Source organism: Nomascus leucogenys, chromosome 12 (genome assembly GCF_006542625.1).
Source record: "Nomascus leucogenys isolate Asia chromosome 12, Asia_NLE_v1, whole genome shotgun sequence".
Classification (NCBI taxonomy): domain Eukaryota; kingdom Metazoa; phylum Chordata; class Mammalia; order Primates; family Hylobatidae; genus Nomascus; species Nomascus leucogenys.
Genome location: NC_044392.1, coordinates 85,473,663 through 85,497,425, shown reverse-complemented (window position 1 = coordinate 85,497,425; position 23,763 = coordinate 85,473,663). Strand labels below are relative to the sequence as shown.

Below are 23,763 nucleotides of genomic sequence, written 5' to 3'. Positions count from 1 at the left end.
AAAAAAAAGCAATTAAGTACTAATATCTTATAATTAAGTAGTCTCATGTATATCATCTCATTTAATCCTCAATTAAGTACTAATATCTTATAATTAAGTAGTCTCATGTATATCATCTCATTTAATCCTCAAGGGTACTCCTGTGAAATGAGTAGAGTGCAGTTGTCCTGGCTCACATGGCTGCTAAATGGCAGAGCCAAGACCAGTCTCTTGCTTGGTGCTTTTTCTGCTACACTGCAAACCTTTTTAAAAATTGACTTTAAATTAGACCAGTCAACTTCCAAAAACATCAGATGAAAATAGATAAAAATTAAAACTTTTTTTCAGGAATACTACATCGGTGGTATGACATACTTCTTACTGCATCACGTAAGTAGATATGTAATGTCAAATATCTATTATTTAAGTTCAATCACGTGGTTAAGGTGGATCACCATAACACTCTTTGTAAAGATACATTTTTCCTTTGTAACTAGTAAGCAATTTGAGATAATACTTGAGATTATTTATTATATTTCCCAAAAACCTTCCTTTCAGTGGTTTTATCCTTCCAATTTTCTTCATCTGAATAAATCATTACATTGGGAGTTGCAAAATAATTTTCTAACTCTAGTATTCCTTCTGTATTGATTAGCAGCCATTCTTAGCTTGTTCTTAAGCTTTTGCTTTTTCTCCCCTCAGTTTTTCTTTGCTTTTGTGGTTGGTATTGTTGTGTATTACTGTGAATGCATGGATTTTTAAATGTATTATACTTTTTTCTTGGATGCTTAGATTGTCCCAGACTTTGACCCCATTGGTCTTTGAGTACCGCCTTGCTTTCTTAAACTACAAGATGTTCCAGGCACACTTTATACAGTTCCAAGCAAACCTGGAATTTTGTGAATTCAGTGAAGACTTCTTGGAGGTCTTGGTATTTAGATTGGCACTTGAATAGAACCTTTGTAGTTTCCTGAATGATCATGGAGTCTGAAAGCTCCTAAATCCCTTGGAATTTTCTGGGTGATGGTAGCATCTTTTGTCCTAATGAGATTATTCTTGGCAGGCTGCCTAGGGAACCAACAATGTGATTAGAGGGGTTAGTCCCACCTCCCCACCAACGTCCAGAGGTGCTGAAAGTTGATACCAATGGCCAGTGATATAATCCATCCTGCCTCCATAATGAAGCCTCTGTAAAATCCCAAAAGGAGAGGGTTCAGAGAGCTTGCAGGCAGCTGAGCATGTGGAGATTCCAGGAGGGAGGTGTGCCTGGAGAGGCCATCAGTGCCCTTCCCACGTATTTGATCTATGCATCTCTTTATCTGTCTATTCAACTGTATCTTTTGTAATATCCTTTATAATAAGCTGTTAAATGTGTTTCTGAGTCACATGAGCTGCCCTAGCACAATAATGGAACCCAAAGAGGGGCTGGTGAGAGCCCCAACTTTTTGCCAAAGATACAGGTGACAACCTACTACTTGCAATTGGTGTCTGAAGTTGGGGTGCAGTTCTTGTGGGAATGAGCCCCTAACCTGTGAGATCTGATGCATGTATCTCCAGGTAAACAGTGGCAGAATTGAATTATAGGACACCAAGCTGGTGTCTCCAGGAGAATTGCTAAGTTTGTGTGGGGAAATACCCCCACATTACAGTGTCAGAAAAGTTGTTTAGTAGTGTGTGGGTAGAGGGAAAAAGAGGTTTTTTCCTCTCAGTCACCTTTTCCCTCCTCCTCTTTTACCAAGTGCAAGCTTGAGCCTCCTGAAATGCCAGTTTAAATATTGCCCCAGAAATGCCAGTGAGGATTACGAATAGAAGTTTATGCTTATGAAAGATGCTGGGGCCTCTGTGGCCTAGAGATCAGCTGAATGGGGCTCTTGTAGTGATGCCTTACAATCTTGAGATTCTGATGAAGGGTGTGTGTGGGTGTATCTGGGAAGGGAAGAATGAGGAGGTGTTCAGGGGATCAGAAGATCTTTCAATAGCTCCACAATTGGCAGATGAGATTAAAACTCCAGCAACAGGAAAAGTCAGGGCCACTGACAATTGGAAATATTGGCATGAGGCACAGAGGCCTCTTGGCTGGATTAGGACCATATGGGTAACAGGCTGACCCCCACAGCTGTTCATCTTGATAATTAAAGTAAATCTTGCACCTGTGAAACAAAATTAGCTCAGAAACCAAACACAACCATTGGTAAAGTACATTTGTTGCTTTGAACACAAATGCTTACTATCAGGAGGCATCTAGTTTAAGCAGCATTTAAGTTTGGAGGAAAGGCTAAACAATTTCTGGCTATTAACTGTTTGTCACCTAGGCTGATTTAAAGATAATTCAAAAACTCTCAAAAGGTCTCCTCAATAAGCCAGATAGAAGTTTTGCCTTTAAGTATTCTCTTTAGTAACTGAATGGAATTCTATTTGAAGGGTACAACTAAAGTTAGTCCTTAGGCAACCTCCTGTGAAGTGAGCTTCAATAGTATGGTTCAGTGGAAAGAACACTGGATTGAGTGACTAAGACCTCAGTCCATCTCATCTCTGCTGCTACTAAGAGAACTTGCACAGATCTCATTTCTCTACACTGCTCTGATATACCAAATGGGGAGATTGGACCAGAGCACTGAAGCTAAGATTTCATGAACGTATAATCAAGTCCTTGAACTCTCAGAGTAATAGCAGAGGTTATCAATGAAAGTGGCTTCCAGTGAATGTTTCAAATACCCAAATGGAAGGAGCCATATTCATGAAGACTTCAACTGTTTAAAAATGCTAACATGTGGCCAGGCGACGTGGCTCAAGTCTGTAATCCCAGAACTTTGGGAGGCCAAGGCGGGCACATCACCTGAGGTCAGGAGTTCGAGACCAGCCTGACCAACATAGTGAAACCCCATCTCTACCAAAAATACAAAAATTAGCTGGGTGTGGTGGCATGCACCTGTAATCCCAGCTACTCAGGAGGCTGAGGCAGGAGAATGGCTTGAACCTGGGAGGCAGAGGTTGCAGTGAGCCGAGATCGTGCTACTGCACTCCAGCCTGGCTGACAGAGACTCCGTCTCAAAAAAAAAAAAATGCTAACATGCACAAAGTGGATCCAAGTTATCTTCATAGAAACTATCTTGCATAGCTCAGTAATATTACTTACTTGCTAAAATGTAGGCCCCAGAAGCTGGCTTCAAGATCTAAGTATGCTCATCTCACAATAAGGTGGGTGTCCACTTTTATATACGATTTTTCACAACTCAAGAGATCAGTCACGTTGAATCATTAATTTACAATGTATTGTTTTCAAAGTATGTCAGATTCTTTTCACTCTTAAGTAGGGCCTGGCCATAATTTTCAAAATGTCTAAGTATTAGTAATTTTGCCACAATAAATAAGATTTAGTTGTGAATGAACACTCCATTATCTTCACTGAGTTTTAGCAGAAAATCATCCAACTATAAACCTCCATATTTAAAAGATGGAACAGTCTTCAAAGAAACAGACAAATAAGAACTAGGGCCTGCTCAGGTGAAGAATGCTTGAAGGGCCTGAGCCCCAAACAGAATTACTGCGGAGCCCTGCACTTCTTTGCTGAAAGTGAAAATGTTCCAGTAGTCAGATTTAATGACTTCCCAAAAGGGTTATTAACAATGGATCCAATTCCAACCAATTCTACTCCTTTTGAGAACACTCAAGCATGTGAAGCCAGGGATGGAAGGAAAAAACAGGTCACAGTGCTACTAGTTACCCTTCGAATAGGCATTTTTCTTTATTTCAGTATCTGGAATTAAGCTGATTTAGCCATATGGGTGGCTTACGGAGGATTTCTTTTTTTTTTTTATTATTATACTTTAGGTTTTAGGGTACATGTGCACAATGTGCAGGTTTGTTACATATGTATCTATGTGCCATGTTGTTTTGCTGCACCCATTAACTCGTCATTTAGCATTAGGTATATCTCCTAATGCTGTCCCTCCCCCCTCCCCCAACCCCACAACAGTCCCCGGAGTGTGATGTCCCCCTTCCTGTGTCCATGTGTTCTCATTGTTCAGTTCCCACCTATGAGTGAGAACATGTGGTGTTTGGTTTTTTGTCCTTGCAATAGTTTACTGAGAATGATGGTTTCCAGCTTCATCCATGTCCCTACAAAGGACATGAACTCATCCTTTTTTATGGCTGCATAGTATTCCATGGTGTATATGTGCCACATTTTCTTAATCCAGTCTATTGTTGTTGGACATTTGGGTTGGTTCCAAGTCTTTCCTATTGTGAATAGTGCCACAATAAACATACGTGTGCATGTGTCTTTATAGCAGCATGATTTATAGTCCTTTGGGTATATACCCAGTAATGGGATGGCTGGGTCAAATGGTATTTCTAGTTCTAGATCCCTGAGGAATCGCCACACTGACTTCCACAATGGTTGAACTAGTTTACAGTCCCACCAACAGTGTAAAAGTGTTCCTATTTCTCCACATCCTCTCCAGCACCTGTTGTTTCCTGACTTTTTAATGATTGCCATTCTAACTGGTGTGAGATGGTATCTCACTGTGGTTTTGATTTGCATTTCTCTGATGGTCAGTGATGATGAGCATTTTTTCATGTTTCTTGGCTGCATAAATGTCTTCTTTTGAGAAGTGTCTGTTCATGTCCTTTGCCCACTTTTTGATGGGGTTGTTTGTTTTTTTCTTGTAAATTTGTTTGAGTTCATTGTAGATTCTGGATATTAGCCCTTTGTCAGATGAGTAGGTTGCAAAAATTTTCTCCCATTCTGTAGGTTGCCTGTTCACTCTGATAGTAGTTTCTTTTGCTGTGCAGAAGCTCTTTAGTTTAATTAGATCCCATTTGTCAATTTTGGCTTTTGTTGCCATTGCTTTTGGTGTTTTAGACATGAAGTCCTTGCCCACGCCTATGTCCTGAATGGTATTGCCTAGGTTTTCTTGTAGGATTTTAATGGTTTTAGGTCTAACATTTAAGTCTTTAATCCATCTCGAATTAATTTTTGTATAAGGTGTAAGGAAGGGATCCAGTTTCAGCTTTCTACATGTGGCTAGCCAGTTTTCCCAGCATCATTTATTGAATAGGGAATCCTTTCCCCATTTCTTGTTTTTGTCAGGTTTGTCAAAGATCAGATAGTTGTAGATATGTGGCATTATTTCTGAGTGCTCTGTTCTGTCCCATTGATCTATGTCTCTGTTGTGGTACCAGTACCATGCTGTTTTGGTTACTGTAGCCTTGTAGTATAGTTTGAAGTCAGGTAGCGTGATGCCGCCAGCTTTGTTCTTTTGGCTTAGGATTGACTTGGCGATGCTGGCTCTTTTTTGGTTGCATATGAACTTTAAAGTAGTTTTTTCCAACTCTGTGAAGAAAGTCATTGGTAGCTTGATGGGGATGGCATTGAATCTACAAATTACCTTGGGCAGTATGGCCATTTTCACGATATTGATTCTTCCAACCCATGAGCATGGAATGTTCTTCCATTTGTTTGTATCCTCTTTTATTTCATTGAGCAGTGGTTTGTAGTTCTCCTTAAAGAGGTCCTTCACATCCCTTGTAAGTTGGATTCCTAGGTATTTTATTCTCTTTGAAGCAATTGTGAATGGGAGTTCACTCATGATTTGGCTGTTTGTCTGTGATTGGTTTACAAGAATGCTTGTGATTTTTGTACATTAATTTTGTATCCTGAGACTTTGCTGAAGTTGCTAATCAGCTTAAGGAGATTTTGGGCTGAGACAGTGGGGTTTTCTAGATATACAATCATGTCATCTGCAAACAGGGACAATTTGACTTCCTCTTTTCCTAATTGAATACCCTTTATTTCCTTCTCCTGCCTGATTGCCCTGGCTAGAACTTCCAGCACTATGTTGAATAGGAGTGGTGAGAGAGGGCATCCCTGTCTTGTGCCAGTTTTCAAAGGGAATGCTTCCAGTTTTTGCCCATTCAGTATGATATTGGCTGTGGGCTTGTCATAGCTAGCTATTATTTTAAGATACGTCCCATCAATACCTAATTTATTGAGAGTTTTTAGCATGAAGCGTTGTTGAATTTTGTCAAAGGCCTTTTCTGCATCTCTTGAGGTAATCATGTGGTTTTTGTCTTTGGTTCTGTTTATATGCTGGATTACATTTATTGATTTGCGTATGTTGAACCAGCCTTGCATCCCAGGGATGAAGCCTACTTGATCATGGTGGATAAGCTTTTTGATGTGCTGCTGGATTCGGTTTGCCAGTATTTTATTGAGGATTTTTGCATCAATGTTCATCAAGGATATTGGTCTGAAATTCTCTTTTTTGGTTATGTCTCTGCCAGGCTTTGGTATCAGGATGATGCTGGCCTCATAAAATGTGTTAGGGAGGATTCCCTCTTTTTCTGTCGATTGGAATAGTTTCAGAAGGAATGGTACCAGTTCCTCCTTGTACCTCTGGTAGAATTCAGCTGTGAATCCATCAGGTCCTGGACTCTTTTTGGTTGGTAAGCTATTGATTATTGCCACAATTTCAGAGCCTGTTATTGGTCTATTCAGAGATTCAAGTTCTTCCTGGTTTAGTCTTGGGAGGGTGTATTTGTTGAGGAATTTATCCATTTCTTCTAGATTTTCTAGTTTATTTGCATAGAGGTGTTTGTAGTATTCTCTGATGGTAGATGGCTTATGGAGGATTTCTAAAAACTAGCATTTTAATTCCTTTAGTTTCAAGACATGCCTACAATGCAAGCCTCATTCTCAAAACAAAAACAAAAAACAAAAAAAGTCCAAATATACCCTCTGACCCCAGATTAATCTTCAAAATCAGTTCTCCTGATCCAAACTTCACAAATGTATAGACAGCAAAAAAAAAAAAAAAAAAAAAAAAAAGACCATGTTGTTGACACATGAGTAGCAAGGGCTAGATTTTTCTTTTCCCTTTATCTGAATTTTTCTAGCTACCTAATAAATACATCTTTTTAACCAGAAAAATGAACAGACTAAACAAGTCATATTACATCTTAATCAGTTATGCTGAAAAAAATGTGGGCCAGGCACGGTAGCTCATGCCTGTAATTAGTGTTTTGGGAGGCTTAAGTGGGAGGATTACTTGAGGCCAGGAGTTTCAGACCAGCCTGAGCAACATAGTGAGACATGTCTCTACAAAGAAAGAAAAAATTAGCTGGGTATGGTGTCCTGCACCTGTAGTTTTAGCTACTTGGGAAGCTGAGGAGGATCAGTTCACCCCGAGTTTGAGGTTACAGTGAGGTATGATCATGCCACTGCACTCCAGGTTGGGTGACAAAGTGAGAACCTTTCTCTTAAGCACAGCAAGAAGCTGAAATGAAAAAAAAAGTACTGGGAGGCTGAGGCAGAATAACTTGAACCCGAGAGGCAGAGGTTGCAGTGAGACAAGATCCTGTCACTGCACTCCTGCCTGGGCTACAGAGACCCCCGTCTCAAAAAAAAAAAAAAAAAAACCCACCAAAATGCTGGTTATTTCCAGGTGACTTATTTATGTATTATTTTCCTAATTTTCTGTAATGTGTAGGTACTGACCTTTACTAAGTGCAAAAATAACCTTTGATAACTGCAGTGGTCGCTGAATGGGGAACTTTGTGGCTAGTCACTAGAACCTGGGGAACACTAGAGAGCACCCCTGTTCCTTAGTCCATATGTGGAGATGTGTGATACTAGGGATCAAAGATGGTATCCAGAAGGGAGATAGACTGAAGCTTCCTTCTTCCTAGGTCTCACGCTGGGTGGGACAGGTTCTCCCTGACTGGATTATTTTTCCGGTGTTCTCCCCCAGCTCTGAGCAATACTGGGGGAGTGTCCTATGTTTTGTTCAAGGGAGAAACACCACTTGTCTTCATGGTGCCAATACTTATACCCACTCCATGGTCAGCAGAATGGCAGTGGAGGTCTGCTCTTGGGAAAGTCCCTCTATGAACCAGTCTGACCCTGCCCACCAGGCCATAACAGGAGATTCTTTCTAGTCTACTGCTAACCTCTTTTCAGATGTTTCAGAACCGTGACACCTGTTTCCAGAGCAGTGCAGTTAATAGTGGTGATGTCTAGTATGAATTCAAGTCCCCTGTAAAAACTACCTGATCAAAGAGCAAAATGTTGCTGGTCTTCTCTTACAATGAGTAGAAGTCAAATGACCCTAAATCGTTGTTCCTTAAAGAGTGATAGGCAAAACATCTAACACATCACAATCACATAAAGGATGCTAGTTAAAAACAACTACTGGACAATCCCAGACCCAGTAATCTTCATTTAAAGTGCTCTTTAGGCCAGGTAGGGGCTCATGCCTCTAATCCCAGCACTGTGGGAGGCCAAGGCGGGTGGATGACTTGAGGTCAGGAGTTCTAAACCAGCGGTCAGGAGTTCTAAACCAGCCGGGCCAACATGGCGAAACCCCATCTCTACTAAAAATACAAAAAAAAATTAGCTGGGCGTAGTAGTGGGCACCTGTAATCCCAGCTACTCAGGAGGCTGAGCCAGGTGGGGCGGAGGTTGCAGTGAGCTGAGATTGTGCCACTGGACTCCAGCCTAGGCAACAGAGCAAGACTCTGTATCAAAAAATAAATAGATAATAAATAAATGAAATGCTCTTTAGCCTATGAGTACACCAGTAACCCTAACAAAGAAGAAAAAAGAACCAGGGATATGCAGATTCTACAACATAAGATTTTAACACCCAAAAATAATTAAAATCTGTTGATCTACTGCTGCTATTAATTTACCAGCATCATCTTCTCTGCTCAGTAAGCTCACTGAGAAAACCACATACTTCCAACATTTTAATGTCTCTCAAGCTGGTGCCTTTCAAGGTCTAAGCTCATCACTTCTTAATAATATACAAATTAATAAATCTCATACACATCCTTTTAAACTGGAAACTAAATATGATGTTGATGTTAACAATGGTTCTCAAAAGCTTTTGCTCTTTCCATGAATTTATTAAAATAAAAAACTATGTATATATAAGTAATGGAAAGTTACATGTAACGTATAACAAAAACTTCTTTAGTTTTGAAAAATGTTTTATTCAAGAATTACATAATTTCAAATATCTTCCAAAATACAGTTTCCTAGATTGCTACAAAAGAAATTTGGTAAGAAATTTAAATCATTAAATATGTTTCACTAGTATATACATACAGAATGCCAAGCAATAGTATTCAGCCCTGGAATGCGTACCATGTCTTTTGTTTTTCCTCATGAAAGGCTCAACCCAGCATTATGTGTAGGCTATGTACAATAGGCAAAGTTCTGTATTCAAGAATTTGACGTTAGCTGCCTCAATTTACAGCTGTGGTAGTTTGTCCACTGGGGTGTCAAATTTGAAGTCTGTAGGAAACAGATCTGGGGCTCGAGGATAGATAAGTCTATAGGACTGTCTGATTGTAACATCAGCAACACCAGCAATATCTCCAATTTCTAAAAGACAAAAATCGAAACATTAACCATTATTTCCATCCTACCTCCTTTCTACTACCTGCATTGTAATTTGTGAGATATGATAGTATAAAGTGCCAAACTTAACAAAATCAGAAGTGATTTCTAAAAACTGATAATAGAAATACATACTAAAAGGTAGAAAGCGGGAGCTAGGCCGGGCGCAGTGGCTCACGCCTGTAATCCCAGTACTTTGGGAGGCCGAGGTGGGCAGATCACCAGGTCAGGAGATCGAGACCATCCTGGCCAACATGGTGAAACCCCATCTCTACTAAAAATACAAAAAATTAGCCAGGCATGGTGGCACGCGCCTGTAGTCCCAGCTATTCAGGAGGCTGAGGCAGGAGAATCGCCTGAACCCGGGAGGAGGAGGTTGCAGTGAGCCGAGACTGCACCACTGCACTCCAGCCTGGTGACAGAGCAAGATTCCATCTGTAAGTAAATTAATAAATGATGTTTAAAAATCCATTTTAATAAAGCATTCATAATACTTCACCAAATATTGTCTCAAAAAAAAAAAGTGGGAGCTAAAGTCAGTAACAAGCAACAATAAAAATGATTACTAGTAGTTACTACCTTACAGGGTTGTCAATGTTTTAAAGGGTTTAACTAACATAAAAGATATGAATAGTGTTCAGGTCTTAGTATTAGGAGTGTTATAATCTTATACTGGGTATCACATTTACAACTAACTGCTCCTTTTTCTTTATAAATCTTTCCGAGGATCACAAAAGTACTCCACAAATATATTCTTGTAAAGAAATTCCCTTTATATTTCTGTGTTTGAAAGCTCCCATGCAAAATCTCCCCTAGCTAACTTCTGTTAAGGGGCCTTATTAAAAACAAAATGTGACACTATAAATATTGTTCTACTATCTTTTTTTCTACTTAATACATCAGAGATCAAACAGCCACTTATTATAGCATACGGAGATGTTTTTCACTGATACAAGCACATACTTAAATATTTTGAGCTCAAACGAACATTGTACAGAATCCTAATAGATCCACTTTAACTCTTTAAAGTCACTGTCCCTTTTTTCCTTTCAAAGTCATTAAAAGAAATACCAAAGGACTGCCACTACAATATTTAGTTAAGTATTATGAATGCTTTATTAAAATGGATTTTTAAACATCATTTATTTATTTATTTAGAGATGGAATCTTGCTCTGTCACCCAGGCTGGAGTGCAATGGCAAGATCTTGGCTCACTACAACCCCTGCCTCCCCGGTTCAAGCAATTCTCCTGTCTCAGCCTCCTGAGTAGCTGAGGCACCTGCCACCACGCCCAGCTAATTTCTGTATTTTTAGTAGAGGCAGGGTTTCACCATGCTGCCCAGGCTGGTCTCAAACTCCTCACCTAAGGTGATCCACCTGCCTCGGCCTCCCAAAGTGCTGGGATTACAGACATGAGCCACCATGCCTGGCCTAAACATCTTTTAATACAAATTCATTTTACTACCTTTTCAGTTGATTCAAATCAGTGAGGTTTTAGTGATTTTCACTGTGAATGCCTGCCATCATTGTACAATTAGCTAATTTTACATTTCCGTATCTCACACTGCACTACATTATTCTACATCTAAATACCAATAAATGCCAACTATTTGAATGTCAACTGCCTGCTGTGCAGGGAAGAGAAAGACCTTACATTTGAAGAAGACTTTACATATAAAGCCAAAAAGCAGAAGGCAACAAGATTAATGTTTTCATGTTGTTCGTTAGAATAAACTTTACAACTAGGAATGTACCTCAAGGACAAACTGCGTAGCTGCAACTTCTCAATTTTACTAAAAGACTCAAAATTCCCTTAAAACGTGAGTGAAGGCCAAAGGGAATGGATAATGGCTCCTTCAAATAACTAATGATTGGCTTCCTTTCTCTAATTATTCCTATCATTTATTACTTTTTTCAACATATAGCCTAAGCTGAAGGCTGTTGTGAATAGAGTATTTCAAAGTTATTGAGGCCAGTAATTCACTAACTCACTTTCTGTTTTTGTTTGTTTTTTGAGACAGTCCTGTTCTGTCTCCCAGACTGGAGTACAGTGGTGCAATCTAGGCTCACTGCAACCTCTGCCTCCCAGGTTCAAGAGATTCTCATGTCTTAGCCTCCCGAGTAGCTGGGACTACAGGTGTGCATCACCATGCTGGGCTGATTTTTGTATTTTTAGTAGAGATTGGGTTTTGCCATGTTGGCGAGGCTGGTCTTGAACTCCTGGCCTCAAGCAGTCCACTCACCTTGGCCTCCCAAAGTGCTGGGATTACACGGGTGAGCCACCGTGCCCTGCCACCAACTTTTCTTTTTTTTTTTTTTTTTTTTTTTTTTGAAAAAGAGCCTCACTCCATCAACTCAGGCTGGAGGGCAGTGGCATGATCTCAGCTCACTACAACCTCTGCCTCCTGGGTTCAAGTGATTCTCCTGCCTCAGCCTCCCTACTAAATGGGATTACAGGTATGTGCCACCATACCCGACTAATTTTTTTGTATTTTTAGTAGAGACAGGGTTTTGCCATGTTGGCCAGGAGGCTGGTCACCGCACCTAGTTTATGAATTTCTTTACATGCATTTGTTCATAACTTCTGTAATCCTCAAAGACTTACAAAGGAGTAGTCACTTCTAACTTTAAAAGGGAGTTCGTGGGCCATGTGTGGTGGCTTGCGCCTATAATCCCAGCACACTGGGAGGTGGAGGCAGGCGAATCACATGAGGCCAGGAGTTCGAGACAAGCCTGCCCAACTTGGTGAAACCCCATCTCTACTAAAACTACAAATATTAGCTGGGCGTGGTGGCACGTGGCTGTAGTCCCAGTTACTCAGGAAGCTGAGGCATGAGAATAGCTTGTCCAGGAGGTGGAGGTTGCAGTGAGCCGAGATTGTGCCACTGCACTCCAGCCTGGGCAACAGAGGGAGACTGTTTTAAAAAAAAAAAAAAAAGGAAAAGAAAGAAATTCACTTAATACTTCTGGTGAAAAGTTTTCCTACAACACTGTATTTAAACATGGCTTTAGATGGCTGAACTACTCACATCTACTTATTTCAGAATTTGTATTAAGAAACTGTAAAATACTGTGCAAAATGGGAAAAAACCAACCTTCACAGAATGTTAAAGGCTGATGGCCAACACATATTTTACAGTGTGTCTATCTGTAGGATCCCATGCCAAGCAGTGAGAAACAAAGCATGCCTCCCTGAACCCTAAGATTCAAAAAGGTAAGTTTGGGGAGGAAAAGAGTATTCAAAATGATCAGGAGGAATATATTTAGGGAGAAAAAAACTTGTAAGAATAAAAGATGTACAAACTAAAATAATTCGAATGGGAAAAAATTAGGTTTGTTTACAGGGTTATGTCTCTGAACTTTTTTTTATGAGCTACTTAAAAGCAAAACATTTTCTTAACGTTTTGATGTTGAGGAATGATGTCTTAAATGTGGGGTTTTTTTTGTTTTTTTTTTTTTGAGATGGAGTCTTGCTCTGTTGCCCAGGCTGGAGTGCAATGGCACAATCTCGGCTCGCTGTAACCTCCACCTCCTGGGTTCAAGCAATTCTCCTGCCTCAGCCTCCTGAACAGCTGGGATTACAAGCCCCACCACCACACCCAGCTAATTTTTATATTTTTAGTAGAGATGGGGTTTCACCATGTTGATCAGGCTGGTCTCGAACCCCTGACCTTAGGTGATCCACCCGCCTTGGCCTTCCAAAGTGCTGAGATTATAGGCGTGAGCCCCCATGCCTGGTCAAATGTGGGTTCTTGCTATTTACCTGGTTCAGACTTAAAATGGAAAAACAATCACATGCTGCAAATTTCAGTTTACTGCCACACTTCCTGATGACGAACCCTACCTTTTTGGGTCCTCTTTTCAGCTGATGCCTGTGAGGCCATGTAAATAGCTGCCGCTGCCACAGAGATGGGGCTCCTCCCGGGAACCAAGTCCAATTCCACAGCTTTACGGGCTATATGTGTAGCTGCCATCTGCACTTGTTTAGGAAGACAAAGGTTGGAACAGAACCTGGACATGAAGTCCCCAGTTGTAATCAAATCCACACTGGTTTCTAGCGCTTTCAAAATAAGTTTAAAACACCGACCAATTTCTTTCTTAGAAATTCGTGATACAGCACATATTTCTAAAAGAAAAAAAATTAAATAAATCAATTCACTTAAGCCGTATAGTTCATCTTAAAATCTACCATTTCTAATTATAAGCATAATATACATTCTAATTGTAAAACATTCAATCATACCTTAAAGATGAAATCCTAATCCCCTCAGTGATACTTCCCACAGAGGTAATTGCAAATTTCTAAATTAACTTTAATGTTCATCACACTTTTTTTTTTTTTTGAGACAGAGTCTCACTCTGTCGCCCAGGCTAAGGGCAGTGGCATGATCTCAGCTCACTGCAACCTCCACCTCCCAGGCTCATGTGATTCTCCTGCCTCAGCCTCCCGAGTAGCTGGGACTACAGGCGTGCACCACCACACCTGGCTAACTTTTGTATTTTTAGTATAAACAGGGTTTCACCATGTTGGCCAGGCTTGTCCTCAGGTGATCCTCCTACCTCGGCCTCCCAAAGTGCTGAGATTACAGGCATAAGCCACTGCGCCTGGCCTAATGTTCTTCACTCTTTAAATTTAGGGTTTTTTTGTTTTTTGAGATGAAGTTTTACTCTGTTGTCCAGACTGGAGTGCAGTGACGCCATCTCGGCTCACTGCAACCTCTGCCCCCTGGGTTCAAGCGATTCTCCTGCCTCCCGAGTAGCTGGGATTACAGGCGCCTGCCACCGCACCCGGCTAATTTTTTGTATTTTCAGTAGAGATGGGGTTTCACCATCTTGGCCAGGCTGGTCTTGAACTTCTAACCTCGTGATCTACCTGCCTCGGCCTCACAAAGTGCTGAGATTACCAGCGTGAGCCACCGTGCCTGGCTAAATTTAGGTCTTAATCTTTCAAAATATTAATGGCTCTAAGGATTAATTCATGCAACTAAATTTCTTTAAATGAAAAATTCTTTGATATTTATGTATTAAGCTGTTGTAAGCAGTGTTACCAAGGAAGTGAAAGAAAATACTCAAGCTAAAGGGTGCCTCTTAGGCAACACAATGTCATGTGTACATGAAATCCCTGCGATTATGGGCTGTAGCTCAATGAGAAAATATTTGACCCTGTTATTCCCAGATGCAACCACCATACACTTTCAGAAGAAATTTAACAAAAGCTCTGTTTTAGTTATAAAAACAACAAAAAAGATGATGATAAAGGCCATCACCTCTTCACTTTTACATAAGAAAACATAAAAAATGCATACTCACTGGATGAAAAAAGGGTTAAGTATAGTCTTCAGCTAAACTGAGCTTTGGTAGTGGAAGTCAGTGAGCAACACTGAACAAATTATCACATATTCACATGTAACTGCAAACTAGATGAAAAATACCAGTTCTTAACTGAAGTGTAAAAGTGCAAACAATACACCTCAAGAGAAAAAACTTAACTGATAACTTTTTTTTTTTTTTTTTTTTGAGATGAAGTCTCACTCTGTCACCCAGGCTGGAGTGTAGTGGCACGATCTTGGCTCACTGCAACCTCCACCTCCCGGTTTCAAGTGATTCTTCTGCCTCAGCCTCCTGAGTAGCTGGGACTACAGGCACGCACCACCACGCCTGGCTAATTTTTGTATTTTTAGTAGAGACAGGGTTTCACCATATTGGCGAGGCTGGTCTTGAACTCCTGATCTCGTGACCCAGCTGCCTCGTCCTCCCAAAGTGCTGGGATTACAGGTGTGAGTCACCATACCTGGCCTTCACTGATACTTTCTAAAGCTTGACTCCCTCATCTACAGAGACCAGTGCTAGAAATGGAAACTATTTTCATGAAACCAAATGTATAAATGGCCTACTTTGGTTTACGATTACAGGCCTTCTGAAAGCCCACAAAGTAACAGTCCATCAAAAGATCTCACTAGAAAAGAACGTAGTGGGCTTACATGGATTAAAATGAGTCTACATGGGAAAACAGCCTAAAAGAACATGCTATGAATTTGCTGTCAAGGAACAAAAATAAGTAGGCACTGGCAAATGATGCTCAATTGGATTACTGTAGTCACAATAAAGATGACTTAGCTTCTAAGTGTCAAAGCTGCCTGACATTGGTCTGTTTCTTTAATATGATGTAGAAAATGCTATTTTAGGATGGGCACAGTGCCTCACGCCTGTTAATTCCAGCACTTTGGGAGGCCAAAGTGGGCAGATCACCTGAGGTTAGAAGTTCGAGACCAGCCTGGCCAACATGGCGAAACACTGTCTCTACTAAAAATACAAAAGTTAGCCAGGTGTGGTGGCACGTGCCTGTAATCCCAGCTACTCAGGAGGCTGAGGCAGGAGTATAGCTTGAACCTGGGAGGCGGAGGATGCAGTGAGCCAAGATCGCGCCACTGCACTCCAGTCTGGGGGACAAAGTGAGACCCTGTCTCAAAAAAACAAACAAACAAACAAAACACAAAAAGCTAAAAACTTACCTTTAAATGTCCTAGGAACCCCTTCTTGTCTACAGGCAATATAGAGACAAGCAGAAGCTATAGCATCATTAGCTCTTCCCTTCAGGCTCTTCTGTTCATATACTTGCTTGAATAAATTATTTGTTCGATCCTTCAAAGCAGAGAAACTAAGTTTAACTCTACGTCATTTAATTAGCTGCAATATCAAAATTTCATGTGTTCATTAAATTATGCAAAGTCAATGCCAGAATGGCTTAAAGGAGACAGACAAGAACTTACAACTATATTTCGAGGTAGATTGATTCTGTCTGCCATGGTAGTGATTTCTTTGAATGCATTCATCATTGCCCGATCAGAACTGCTCATTGTTCTCCGATTCTGGTACTTAGAATTGCCAAATTCATCAAAACTTGCAGCTCCTGTGCCCTATAAAACAGTTTTGTAACTATGAAAAAATTTTTTGGAAAGCATGAAAAATGGACCATTTCTATGAAAATATAGCTTACAAGATCTGATTCTATATAGACTAGAAATCTGAATTGTGCATCCTGCTCATCTATACTAAATGAACATGTAATTCTAACAACTGTTCAAGAACAAAGAAAATAGGAAGCTTACAGTGTATAAACAGAAATATGATACAAACACCTGACAAAACAATGGAAAAAGAAAGTCTAATTTCACTTAAAAATATGATAAAAAATATTAAATACTAGAAAACAGAATCCAACAGCATATTAAAAGGTAGTATATCATGACCAACTGGAGATTGTTACACAAGATATTATTAGAGAATCAAATAATGTAAAACATTATATTAATAGATGTAAGAAGAAAAATCATGATCATCTCCAAAGGTGCTGAAAAGGCAAATGAACAAAATTAAAAGTTCATCTTTGATAAAAACTCACAGGACGCTACACGAGTACTTCTTTACATTAGAAAACCATTCTCCTCTGCCCAGAGAAAGTACTATGATTAATGGAGAAACATTACCAGCATTATTACCAAAATCACAAGACAAAGGCACCTCCTACTGCTACCATTTTGTAACACTGATTGGAAAAACTAGCCAACATTATTAAGCAAGAGAAAAATCGGAAGTACAAAATTGGAAAGGATGTGATAAACTATTTGCAGATAGTACCTTTATACACCTGGAATATGCAAGAAAATCACTAAAAAAACAGCTGCTATAAATAATTCATTAAAGCAGCAAGGTCAAGATAAATAGAAATCAATACCCTTCATAAGTACAATCAACCAATTAAAAGACAAGGAAAGCAAATTTTTCAATTAAAACAACAACAAAAATCTTGGAATAAACTTAAGAAACACGTGAGACGTTCATGAAGAAAACTTTCAAACATCTCCTGAAGGACACATAAGATACCTAAGGAAATGGAAAGGAATTATATGAGTTTTTGAATACAAGATTTTTTTTTTTTTTTTTGAGATGGAGTCTTGCTCTGTCGCCCAGGCTGGAGTACAGTGGCGCAATCTCGGCTCACTGCAAGCTCCGCCTCCCGGGTTCATGCCATTCTCCTGCCTCAGCCTCTCCGAGTAGCTGGGACTACAGGCGCCCACCACCACGCCTGGCTAATTTTTTTTGTATTTTTAGTAGAGACGAGGTTTCATGGTGGTCTCGATCTCCTGACCTCGTGATCCGCCTGCCTCGGCCTCCCAAAGTGCTGGGATTACAAGCGTGAGCCACCGTGCCCAGCCTGAATACAAGATTTATTATGAAGAAGCCAATTTTCCCTGTGTCAATTTGCAAATGAATCTGTCCAAAACCCCAGTGAGAATATTAAATATTAAAAAACAGGCCAGGTGCGGTGGCTCATGCCTGTAATCTCGGCACTTTAGGAGGCCGAGGCAGGCAGATCACCTGAGGTCGGGAGTGTGAGACCAGCCTGATGATCACGGAGAAACCCCACCTCTACTAAAAATACACAATTAGCCAGGCGTGGTGGCACATGCCTGTAATCCCAGCTGCTTGGGAGGCTGAGGCAAGAGAATTGCTTGAACCTGGGAGGTGGAGGTTGCGGTGAGCAGAGATCACGCCATTGCACTCCAGCCTGGGCAACAAGAGAGAAACTCCGTCTCAAAAAAACAAAACAAAACAAAACAGGCCGAGTGTGGTGGTACATGCCTGTGGTCTCAGTTACTCAGAAGGCTGAGGCAGGAGGATCACCTAGGCCTGGGAGTTTGAGGCTGCAGTTAGCTATGATTACATCACTTCACTCTAGACTGGGTGACAGAAAGAGACCCTGTCTCAAAAGAAAAAAACCAAAAAACCCCACAGAAAACAGAATCCAACAGGGTATTAAAAGGCAGTAATAGCAACCAAGTGGAGACTGTTCCACAAATATATTAAAGAATCTAATAACATAAAACACCATATTAATAGAGCTAAAGAGGAAAATCCTATGACCAACTCCAAAGGTACAAAAAATGCAAGTGAACAAACCTAAACTTTTTTTTAAAAATGAAACAAACTTAACCTTTAAATGGAAAAGACTAGTGAAGAAAATGCTGAAAAAGAGCAATGAGGGAAAACTTGTGCTACTAAATATTAAAACTGTGTTATGGCATTTGACTAAGTGGACCAGGACAGGAAAAGACAGAAAGTCGAGAAATATGCCCAAGTACACATAGAAATTTATTATGTGATAAATCTAGCAGCTTAAAAATATTTCTATCTTGCCCAGGGATGGTGGCTCACACCTGTAATTCCAGCACCTTGGGAGGCCGAGGTGGGTGGATCACTTGAGCCCAAGAATTGGGACCAGCCTGGGCAACATGGCGAAACTTTGTCTCTACAAAAAATACAAAAATTAGCCATGTGTCGTGGCCCACACCTGTGGTCCATTACTTGGAAGGCTGAGGTGGAAGGATCGCTTCAGCCTGGGAGGTGGAGGTTACAGTGAGACGAGATCATGCTACTGCTGCACTCCCACCTTAGCAACAGTGTTAGACCGTCTCAAAAACAAAACAGACTATGCAGGGTTTGGCATGGTAAACTCATGCCTGTAATCCCAGTGTTTGGGTGCCTGAGGCGGGAGGACTGCTTAAGACCAGGAGTTCAAGACCTGCCTGGACAAGAGTCTCACTCTGTCGCCCAGGCTGGAGTGCAGTGGCGTGATCTCAGCTCACTGCAACCTCCGCCTCCCGGGTTCAAGCAATTCTCTGTCTCAGCCACCTGAGTAGCTGGGATTACAGGCACCCACCACCATGCCCAGCTAATTTTTGTATTTTTAGTAGAGACGCGGTTTCGCCATCTTGGCCAGGCTGGTCTTGAACTCCTGATCTCCACCCACCTCGGCCTCCCAAAGTGCTGGGATTACAGGCATGAGCCACTGTGCCCAGCCAGACAAATTTTAAACAAGACTTCTTTGAAAAAAAAAAAAAAAAAGAGACTATGCAATAGTATACATGAAGTTATAAAATGGTGTATACTTCCTTGATTAGCCCTCAGTAATACCGTCACTATTACTTTCAACTCAGATAACAGAGTGAGAGTCAGGCTGCCAAGAAAACTATACTATTGCCTTACATAATAATAGCAGCTACCACTCCCTGAGCACACAGTATACAGTACATGTTATATAAATACTTTACATACATTCTCATGAAACCCTCAAAAACTCTGTAAGTACTCTTATTCTCATTTTACAGATGAGGAATGTAAAGTTCAGGTAAGTCATAAATTCACTAATATCAGAAAAGAGGTTACACTAACCTCCCATTTATCTTAAGTGGTATAGAGAGAAAAGAGAAGACTTTTTTTTTTTTTTTTTTTTTTTTTTTTTGAGACAGTCTCACTCTGTCACCCAGGCTGGAGTTCAGTGGTGTGATCTTGGCTCACTGCAACCTCCGCCTCCTGGGTTCAAGCAATTCTCCTGCCTCAGCCTTGCGAGTAGCTGGGACTACAGGTGCCCGCCACCAAGCCTGGCTAATTTTTCTATTTTCCTTTTTTTTTTGTAGTAGAGATGGGGTTTCACCATATTTGCCAGGCTGGTCTCGAACTCCTGACCTTGTGATCCGCCTGCCTTGGCCTCCCAAAGTGCTGTGATTACAGGTGTGAGCCACGACGCCCAGCCGAGAAGACATTCTTGATATTCAAAGAATATATCAATATTAACTCATGAAGGCCACACTACACTCATTTTGTGTGTGTATACAAAATGTCATTTATGAAAAAAAGGCCTGATATAAAGGCTATATAATTTTGATTTAATGGTCTTCCCCACTTTAAGATGGAATACACACACAAGTTAGCCATCATTCACAATGATATTACTGGCAAATCTTATCAGACAGGTCAAGATTTCCCATTGGTGCAGTGACTGATACTTTTGCAAAGTTCCCAAATTCTCAGGTCTATGGTCACTCTGCAATTGCTATTTCCTGCCAAATGGACTTATTACCTTGCCAATCATGGTAGACAAATCTCCATCACTCAGAAGAGGATTCTGAGAATCTCCAACTCGAGATGGATCTTTTGTTGCTTTGTCATTGCTGAAAGTTCGCCATTCAGATCCCACATCGATAACCCGGTCACCTAAGAATGTAAGCACATATCTGAATCATTTTGTCAAGACAGGGTTTACTTAACTACACTGTCCAATGCCCAACTAAGCCATTTTATTCCCAGGAAATCTCAACATGGACATCTAGGACCTAGCTTAAATATCACATTTCAGACATTTGTCCTAAAGCATTCCTTTAACTATTCTGTCAGTCTAACAATAATCCTCTTGAAACATTATGCTATGATATTCTAACTCTTGGAAGAAAAAGTATTAGTCAAAAGTAGCAAAGTACAGCTATTCATATGTGATGCAAAGGTAAACCAATGTAATAATGATTAAGAACCAGATTTTGCACAAAATTTGCAACAGGCATGGGAAAAAAACAGAAAACATTTTTTAGAATGGTATTAATGCAAATAAGTTCATATTAAAATGTCACTAAGTTTGCGTGGGAAATGCTTCGCAGAAAATAAGCCTAAGCTTCTGTTTCAAAGTAACAATCTGATGAAAAATATATCTGGCCAAATAATTTATACAGAATAAACTTCAAGCCTAGAATCAGTGAGAAGAAAGCCTGGTAGGCAAACTTTTCTCTTTAAGCAAAGAGGCAGCATCTAAATATATCATGTCCAATAAAAGCAGACACAAGTAAACCTTATTATTACTGTTTTGGTGAGAAAGCTCAATGTCTGGCAATACCTTCAGAGTAGATAAAAGTTAACACTGAATACTTACACATACTACTCACTGTGCCCTTTTGCAAATGTTCTCACTTAATCTTCACAGCCTTATAAAGGTGGGTACCAATTTTATTGCCACTTTACAAATAAGATTAACTAGCCTAAGATCACATAGCTAGAACTGAAACACACATCAGAGTCTGTTCTACACTCCAATTGTAAAACATGAGCTTTTTCAGTGACATGTGATGAGGCTGAAAGTAGGAAGGAACCAGACCATTTCATCTTTGTGTATACACAGCAAGCAGAAAGAAACAAACCGCAGAAACCAGTTCCTGCGGCAATTAGAAGTTACGGTATTAGCAGTCAATTAATATAATAGTCAGGAGTGTGAACTCTGCCCTTTGCTGCTTAGCCTTGGAATATTACTTCATTTCTGTGACTTTATTACCTCAGCTCTAAAATTCTCCTTAACCTTGTATGTTAAAGATTATAAAGACTAAATAAGCTATTATAATACCCATGTATAATGCATGTATAGTGCTTAAAAAGTAATACTAAGTGCTCAATATTCACTATTTACTGCTATGAAAATTAGAAAGATAGCAAATATTCTGAGTTTCTCCTTTTTTGTGGGGATGATAAGGGAGACGCATCAGTTTAAAACATTAATCTCCCACCAGGTGCGGTGGCTCACGCCTGTAATCCCAGCACTTCGGGAGGCCGAGGCAGATGGATCACCTGAGGTCAGGAGTTCGAGACCAGCCTGACCAAGATGGAGAAACCCTATCTCTACTAAAAATACAAAATTATGGTCATGGTGGCACATGCCTGTAATTCCAGCACTTTGGGAGGTACAGGTGGGCTGATCACCTGGTTGGGAGTTCGAGACCAGCCTGACCAACATGTATCTCTACTAAAAACACAAAATAGCTGGGCGTGGTGGCGCATGCCTATAATCCCAGCTACTCAGGAGGCTGAGGCAGGAGAACTGCTTGAACCCAGGAGGTGGAGGCTGTGGTGAGCCGAGATCGCAGCAAGAGGGTAACAAGAGTGAAACTCCATCTCAAAAAAAAAAAAAAAAAAAAAAAAAATTAATCGCCATAGAAGACTTTGTAAGTTTCCAAGTGCTCTGCTAAGTATTTGATCAGGAGGACAGCAAAGAACAGAGAAAACGGAAGGAATTCCACCTAGACCATGCTAACTTTTTAATTTTTATATAAAAATTAATTTAAATGCTCATAAACAACCAGAGTATAGTGATCATATAATCTTAGTGATAGATTTTAAAAAAGGCTGGGCATGGTGGTTCACACCTGTAATCTTAGCACCTTGGGAGGCTTAAGCAGGAAAATCACATGAGCCCAGGAGTTCAAGACCAGCCTGGGCAACATGGTGAAACCCTGTCTCTACAAAAAAATACAAAAACAAATTAGCTGGGCGTGGTGGCATGTGCCTGTAGGGAGGTGAGGTGGAAGGATCACCTGAGCCCAGGAGGTTGAGGCTGCAGGGAGCCATGATTACACCACTGCACTCCAGCCTAGGTGAGGGAGACCCTGTCTAAAGTAAGCAAATGCTCAAGAGAATGATTCATTCCTGAAGCCTCTGACAAAATTTTTCTTTTTTCTTTTCCTTTTTTTCAGACAGGGTCTCACTCTGTTGCCCAGGTTTGAGTATAGTGGTGCAATTTCGGCTCACTGCAGCTTTTGCCTCCGGGGCTCAGGCAATACTTCGACCTTAGCCTCCTGAGCAGCTACAGATATGCACCACCACTGCCTGGCTAATTTTTTGTATTTCTTGTAGAGATGGGGTTTTGCCATGTTGCCCAGGCTAGTCGTGAACCCTTAGGCTCAAGCGATCCACTCACCTCGGCCTCCCCAAGTGCTGGGATTACAGGGGTGGGCCACCATGCGCAACAGAAAAACTTTTCTTTAAACAACTGAATCACCAGGGTAAAAGCGGATTATCAGTTGGACTACCATGTGTCCACATTACAAAGGGATTGAGATTAGAGGCAGAGTTCCCATGTGCCATCCCTGTATGCAAGGAGAACACGCAAGGAAGGCAGAAGCAGGGCAGTAAGTTAGAAGGCAATTTTAATACATCACACATTGAGCAGCTGGCCCGAAACAAGGAGAAAAGCGTTAGATGGATGGCATTACAAGGATTTCTCTGTTTCCTCTTCCTCATAATAAACATCACTAAACTTAGGAAGCAATCTGAATTACACAGATTTTAAAAAGATACTTAAAAGTATCATAAATTGTCATTGTGCACTGAAACCTTACCAAACCACTGTGCAGTGAGCACTATTCACCAACAAGCCCGTGTCTCAGAGATCACACTAAAGAGATCAAATTTTCTTCCTTTTTAGAAAATACTTGCTCACTAAAAGATATGTTAGAAAAAAATTACCTGCATTCCCAATACCCAGTGATGACCACTATATTTTCATATATGCTCTGTGTTTTTTGTTCATATGTATGCACCTATGTTTTCCTAAAATTTAGATATTGTGCCTGTCTCATGACAAGCTCTTTTCACTAAATTTATCATAAATACCAGCATGGTATTTTTAGACAGAATTTAGTCCCTTTAATAGCATCCACCAATTAAAGCGCTACCACGGTGTTCCCATGCACTTATGTTTTCAAAGAGAGAAAAGACAATCTAAC

General features: G+C 40.5%; 1 protein-coding gene across 1 annotated transcript in view; it reads right to left on the bottom strand.

The window, feature by feature from the left end:
- Positions 1-8,955: 8,955 nt before the first annotated feature.
- The window catches only part of GTF2B (general transcription factor IIB), a 38,734-nt gene continuing 23,926 nt past the window's right edge, over positions 8,956-23,763 (bottom strand). Inside the window, exons 3-7 of the mRNA XM_003260022.4 lie at positions 20,304-20,437; positions 16,153-16,299; positions 15,895-16,024; positions 13,227-13,508; positions 8,956-9,367 (exon numbers count right to left, since the gene is read on the bottom strand). Of these exons, the coding sequence (XP_003260070.1) occupies positions 9,234-9,367; positions 13,227-13,508; positions 15,895-16,024; positions 16,153-16,299; positions 20,304-20,437 (827 nt within the window). The 3' untranslated portion in view covers positions 8,956-9,233. The remainder of the gene's footprint in view (positions 9,368-13,226; positions 13,509-15,894; positions 16,025-16,152; positions 16,300-20,303; positions 20,438-23,763) is intronic.